We start from the raw sequence: 6828 nt of genomic DNA on the forward strand, positions 1-6828 counted from the left end.
TGCAACACGTGTGAGATGGGATGTTGGGTATGAGATGTGTCCTCTTGGATAGAAATGAGCAGAAATAGTTGACTTCCAGAGAAATTTTTTCATGTTTAGGTGGAGTTTGTGCCAGTTTTTGGTAGAAGAGAACCTGACCCAACAAGCAGATCTGTCAGCTACAGGAAGCTTCTTTTTAGTGGCTAATTGGGTGGCTTGGGCAGAAGATGATTTGAAAATGAAGTCAAATATTGTCCTGGCTTCTGCTTATTCTCTTCCTTCCTTTCCCCTGTACTTGGTCCTGCCTTCATTCCTCCAGACAACCATCCTGAACAAACATCTCCAGAAACTGATGGATGGTTTGACTGCCAAAGTGTTCAGAACCTACAACGCTTCCATCACCCTGCAGGAGCAGCTCAAGGCCCTCACTAACTGTGAGTCACTGACCCTCTTTGTGGTGTCACCAGCTGCAGTGTGCAGCCAATGGGCTCAATGATCTGCATCCATGGGTTTTGGGTCCCTTAGAACTACCTGTCCCTCCTTGGCAGGTGATGCACCATGGTGTAGGGTGGTATGGAACTCATGGGGCCGTGCAGCAGGTTGGGAACCCAGGAGAAGAAAGGCATGGACCTGTTGGAGTGGGTCCAGAGGTCATGAAGATCATCAGGGGCTGGAGCAGCTCTGCTGTGGGGTCAGGCTGAGAGAGTTGGGGCTGCTCAGCCTGGAGAAGAGAAGGCTCTGGGGAGATATTGCTGCAGCCTTTCAATACTTAAAGGGGGCCTGTGAGGAGGATGGGGACAGTCTCTTCAGCAGGTCCTCTTGGGACAGGACAAGGGGGGATGGATTAAACTCCAAGAGGAAGGTTTAGACTAGAGATAAAGGAGAGATGTTGGACACTGAGGCCCCTGGCCCAGGTTGCCCCAAGAGGTGGTCGCTGCCCCATCCCTGGCACCATCCCAGGTGAGATTGAGGGCTCTGAGCAACCTGCTCTAGTTGGGGATGTCCCTGCTCCCTGCAGGGGGTTGGACTGGATGACCTTGAAAGGTCCCTTCCAACACAAATGATGCTCTGGTTCTATCTCAGTGACAGCCTGACTGAGCTATTCCTTTCCCCCCCTTCCTTGCCTTCCTGGTTGGTCACATTATTTCTTCCTACCTTAGAATCCTAGAATCCTTTAGGTTGGAAGGGACCTCCAAGATCCTCAAGTCCAACCCTTGAGCCATTAGGGCTCTAAAGTCCTCTGCTAAAACAGATCAGAATCTGTCAGGGTTGGAAGGGACCCCAAGGATCCCCCAGTTCCAACCCTTCTGCCATGAGCAGGGACACCTCCCACTAGATCAGGCTGCCCAGAGCCTCCTCCAGCCTGGCCTTAAAGACCCCCAGGGATGGGGCCTCAACCCCCTCCCTGGGCAACCCATCCCAGGGTCTCACCACTCTCCTGGGGAAGAACTTCTTCCTCACATCCAGCCTGAATCTGCCCACTGCCAGCTTTGCCCCAATCCCCCTAGTCCTGTTGTTACTCGATAGCCTAAAAAGTCCCTCCCCAGCTTTCTTGTAGCCCCCCTAAGACACTGGAAGGCCACAACATGAGTGATGAAGGACAGTCTCAGCTTCAGTGATGCCCAGTTGTCCTTCACCACTTTCCACAAGTATTGCTCCCCCGTGGGAAAGGCAGACGAGCTGCTGTGGGTCTGGTCTGTCCCCTGCCTCCCCCAGCTCCCAGGAAGGAGACACAGTGAAGCTGTGTCCATCTCTTTCCAGCTGAGGACAGCGTTGCAGGAAAGCTCCTCTCCTACAACCGAGCCAACCGAGCCGTGGCCATCCTGTGCAACCACCAGAGGGCTACACCAAAAACCTTTGAGAAATCGATGCAAATCCTCCAGACGAAGGTGAGATGGACCAAGCTGAGAGCCCCCAGACCTGATCCTCACCCCTGATCTTCTCTGGGGAGGTGATGGGGGAAGGTCGGTGTCCTGATGCTTGAAGAGATCACGTGGATCAGGTGTGGTAGGGGTTGAACCAGTAGGAGCTCCTTTACTCAATACAGAGACATCAGCTTCCCAGGGGTGGAGAAGGATGGGGGGAGCTCAAATGCTGCATGAAACACGCTTGGCACAGAGATATTTGGGGTTTTTTGGTCTCTTCAAACCAAGCTGGGTGCCTTTTGTGATGGCACAGCTACCACACGATTGGCTTTGGGCCCAGGGAAATTGTCCTGGCTGGCTGTTGGCAGGAGGACCAGCTGGAATCTCATGGCTCTGCTATGCAAATACCTCAAACCACCACTTCGAATTGTCCTCAGCTTTTGTCCACGCCCTACTGCTGAGCTGGGGACTTTGCAGAGGACTCCAGTCATGAGCCAATCTTGGGCAGTTGCACAAGGTGACCAGAGAAGAGCTGTGAATCTTCCTCCATCTGTGCTGTGAGGATGTTTTGGAAGATGCTCAGAAATGCTTGAGCTCCAGCAGATGCTACAGGGGCCAAATTGGTGGCTTGGGAGTAGGGCTGGTATGGAATTGAGGAGAAATGTGGCCAGAAAAAGAGGGAGGAAGCTCCATCCTCCAGGGAGGACAGGAGTGTGGGCTCACTTTGTATTTACCTTCACAGATTGATGCCAAGAAGCAGCAGGTGGAGGAAGCCCAGCAAGAGCTGGCAAAAGCTGAAGAGGAGTTTGAAGACACAAAAGATGCCAAAGCAGAAGCGTGAGTGACTCTTCCTTATGATCCTTTTTTTTGCAGAGGGCCAGCAGGTGGGGGTGGTGTTGGGTTGCCCTTGTCCCCTGGAAGCTTGGGAGATGGGTGGAGGTCTTGTGGATGGTTTCTTGTGGGTTTCTTTGTGATGGGACAAACCTCAACGAACAGTGAGACTTCAATGCAGACCACAACTACTCTTTATTTCATCTCTGCTGCTTCTTCCCCTTTAATGTGTTGTCTGAGTGGTTCTCCCTCTGTCCTCAGCAACGTGGAGAAGAAAAAGAAGCTGTTGAAGAGGCTGGAAGAGCAGCTGGCCAAGCTCAACGTCCAGGCTACGGATAAGGAGGAGAACAAGCAGATAGCTCTGGGCACGTCCAAGCTGAACTACCTGGACCCCAGGATCAGCATAGCTTGGCAAGTCTTGGGCAACTGATCACCTAGCATTGCTTGGGGAGGGGGATAAACCCACACCTGAGAGTTTGGGGGGAAAGGAGTGAACTTCTGACCAGAGGAACCTGCCTAAGCCATGGAAGTGTTGGAGGCCAACCCAAAGTTCAGGCTTCCCTTGCTGCAGATGACTGTTTGCAGGACCACAGAATGGCAGGGGTTGGAAGGGACCTCTGGAGAACTCTCACCCAACCCCTCTGCTAGATCAGGGTCATCCAGAGCAGATTGCCCAGAAGGGTTTGGACTCTCTCCAGGGACTCCACAACCTCTCTGGGCAGCCTGGTCCTGGGCTCTGGCACCCTCACAGGGAATCATTTTTTCTGCATGTTCAGTTGGAACCTCCTGGGTTCCAGCTGGTGCCTGTTGGCCCTTGTCCTGTCCCTGGGCACCACTGACCAGAGTCTGGCCCCAACCTCTTGCCCCCTGGGACCCTTGAGCTCTTGCTCAGCACTGCTCAGATCCCCTCTGAGGCTTCTCCTCTCCAGCTCAGCAGCCCCAGGGCTCTCAGCCTGGCCTGGCACAGAGATGCTCCAGCCCCTCAGCATCTTGATATCTTCTGCTGGACTCTCTCCAGTAGTTCTTTGTCTCTTTTGAACTGGGGAGCCCAGCACTGGACACAACCCTCCAGCTGTGGTCTATCTAGGGCAGAGTCAAGGAGGAGGAGAACCTCCCTTGACCTGCTACCCAGTTTTCATGCACCCCAGGAGACCGTTTGCCTTCTTGGCCAGGAGGGCACGTTGCTGACTAGTGGTTAACAAGGACATTCCTTCAGGGTTTAGGGCAAGAAAGGGTCTCTCTGAATGTCTTGGGAGTGGCACAAAGTTCATTTCTTCAGGAGCCTGGGGCTGTGGAGTTGGCATGGGTTGAAGGTGCTGAACCCTGAGTGATGTTAGGAGAAAGTTCTACAATCTGAGGGTGATGGACCACTGGAATAGGTTGCCCAGAGAGGTGGTGGAGGCCCCATCCCTGGGGACATTCAAGATCAGGCTGGATGAAGCTCTGAGCAGCTTCATCTAGTTGATATCCCTGCTTATGGTGAGGGGGTTGGACTAGATGACCTTTGGAGGTCCCAGCCCAGACATTCTGTGATTCTAGGAGTGTAGAGGACTGCTGTGGTGGGAGGGGACTGGCATGAGGAGCACATCCTCACTTCTCTCTTGTGCTCTCCATAGGTGCAAGAAGTTTGGTGTGCCCATTGAGAAGATCTACAACAAGACTCAGAGGGAGAAGTTCGCCTGGGCCATCGACATGACTGATGAGGACTTTGAATTCTGAGCCAGTGCCTCTCCTGTCACCTTCTCCTGCTCGTTTGGTGCTGGGAGGTTGTCTAGAGGAAGTTTGATGTAGTTATTTTGTGCCTTTTCTGTTTTGCACAGAGAAGAAAACGCCCAGTTTCTACCTGAGCTGGGTACTTGTGACCCTCCCCCTGACTGCTGTGACTCTGATGTGAACTTTTAATTCCTCTTCAGAGCTTTGGAGCTTTCCTTTCCTCCCCCAGAGTCTGGGGAGAAGATTGAACAAGAGCCTTAATTGGGCTGACAAACGAGATTAGATCTAATCCCATCACCTTGATGTGGTGGAAACACCAGGGAGTGACAGCACCAGTGCAGGATGAGACCTGGCCGTGGGTCGGGGATGCACCAGGAGGGGGGAAAACATCTCAGGGTTCTACATCTCAGGGTGGTTTGTGCCCTTTGGCTTCCAGGAGAGGAGAAAATGGTGCAATGGCCCCAAACATCATCAATATGTAGAAATCTTGTGGGAGGAGGAGGAGGTGCTGGATTAAAAAGCAAGGATGAGATTCACCTTGGTGTGAGTGTCCCCTCAACCTTGGTCTAGGAGAGGACATCTCCTTTGGGGCTCTATTCTTGCCCCTGCTCCCTTCACTTGGCTCTGTCTCAGCTCATTGTGTCCATAGAAGAGACTAAAGGGTCCAGCCTCAGATTTGGAGCTGGGAAAGGAGGATGTTGAACTGCCAGGCTGGACCCAGCTACCGTGAGGTGTGAGTGTGATGGGGAGTGGTCCCATCTTGCTGGGGTGTGGGGTGACAGCTTTGTCATCAAGCTAAATCCTCCCCAGCCTGCTCCTGCTGGGCTTGGAGCAGGTAGGGACCCATCTCTGGAGAACCACTGGTGCTTGCTGCTTCATTGGCTGCAAAAAAAAACACCCCAAGTGAGCTCAGCATGTACCTGGCACCCCTTTGCCCACCTCCCAGTGAACCTCAGCTGGAAGCAAGCTGTTGTCTTTGGCAGCACAACCTTCTGGTGTCACAGCCCAAAGCTCTTCCCACGTGCTCAGCCACTTCTTCTGTTCCAAGTGGTGCTGTTTGGGATGGGAGGCAGGTACTTGAAATGGGTTTCATTCAAGCTGGAGGTGATTTGTTTTCCTCTTTGAGCATTGGGGGCTGGAGGCTTTTTCCCAGCCCAGAGGTGGTTCTGCTGTGAGCTGATGGGCAGAGCTCTCAGCCAGGGCTCAGCCTCTAGAATGAGGTCTGTTGATGCTCAGTTGGCTGCAGGGGATGAGAAATTCTTTACCTACAAGCATAAAGCTTGCCTGCAGACCTCCAAAAAAACCATAGGCTTGGTCCCCAAGGGCCTGTATGCAAAACTGAGCCACCAAAATGGAATTTGGTGATGACAGAGTCATCACAAACATCAGGGGACAATGCATGGGTCAAATAAATGTTTTATCTCCTGTCTGCAGTGGAGTGTGCTCCATGCCTTGGCTGAGATGTGGCAGCTTGTGTGACTCTAACTGGGCTGTCTCCTCCAATCCCAAGAGCTCACGTTTGGTTTTAATGAGGCAACTGACTCCAAAAGCAGGGATTGAAACCAAGCTGAATGGTGGCAAAGGTAGCCCTCTCATCAGCTGCACTAGCCACAGGCAGGAGCTGCCAAATCTTGACCACTGTGTTGGATTGGGAGCTCTGCAACAGGTGGATGGAGATGGGTTTTTGTTTCTGCCCACCCTGATAAATTTTGGTTTTTTGAGAGTTTAAAAGTGAGTATTCGCCACTAAATGTGGTGGAAAATTTGTTCCATCCCAAATAAGGGAGAAAAAAAGGAACAAGGTGCACTTGGATGAGCCCTGTGAGTGTCTCCATTGAACCAATCAATATTTTCAAGTATTTCCTAGAGGAAGAAGTCTCTCAAACACCACGTGAGAGAAAGGAGCTGCATCAGGAAAAGCAGCTACAGCAGCTCGACCAACTTAAGGGGGAATGTGGAAAAATCACCCCAGAAAGCAAATCCTGCTGCAGCTTTGAGGGGAAATGGGGGTTGGACAAGATGACCTTTAAAAGTCCCTTCCAACCCAGAACATTCTATGATGAAATGAGTAACTTTAGTCCTTGGCTTCTTCTCCAGAAGGTTCCCACCAGGGCTGGGATCCTCTGTTGGGTTCATGGGGTGGAAAGGTTGGGTCGTTGCTGTCCCAACACGGTCCTGTCCATCCTCATCCTCTTTTTGCTGTGGTGATGGAGCCACAAAGTGATGTCAGGGCTGTGTAGACCTCCCATTGTCAGCTAAAGAGCAACTCTGGGCTGTTCTGTAGGAGCTGAAATGAAGTGGCCTTTCCTCAAAGGGTGTGTCACCTTGTGCACCACTTCTCTGGGGCTTGCCCACTTCTATCAAAACCTTTGGGGAGGCTGAGATAGTGCCTGGGAGGTAGGAAGCAAAGCAAGGTGGAGAGTTCATGAGTTTTGTCACAA

At 52.1% G+C, this 6828-nt stretch overlaps 1 protein-coding gene across 1 annotated transcript; it reads left to right on the forward strand.

Annotated features, from left to right (window-relative positions):
* Positions 1-298: 298 nt before the first annotated feature.
* On the forward strand, positions 299-4394 carry LOC103771109 (DNA topoisomerase I, mitochondrial-like; the record flags this gene model as incomplete). Its single annotated transcript, XM_008938397.1, has 5 exons — positions 299-413; positions 1741-1868; positions 2587-2681; positions 2937-3086; positions 4292-4394. Coding segments are annotated over 5 exons (591 nt in total), but the record flags the coding sequence as incomplete, so codon positions are not given.
* Positions 4395-6828: the final 2434 nt, after the last annotated feature.

Source organism: Merops nubicus, unplaced genomic scaffold, assembly GCF_000691845.1.
Source record: "Merops nubicus isolate BGI_N331 unplaced genomic scaffold, ASM69184v1 scaffold20814, whole genome shotgun sequence".
Classification (NCBI taxonomy): domain Eukaryota; kingdom Metazoa; phylum Chordata; class Aves; order Coraciiformes; family Meropidae; genus Merops; species Merops nubicus.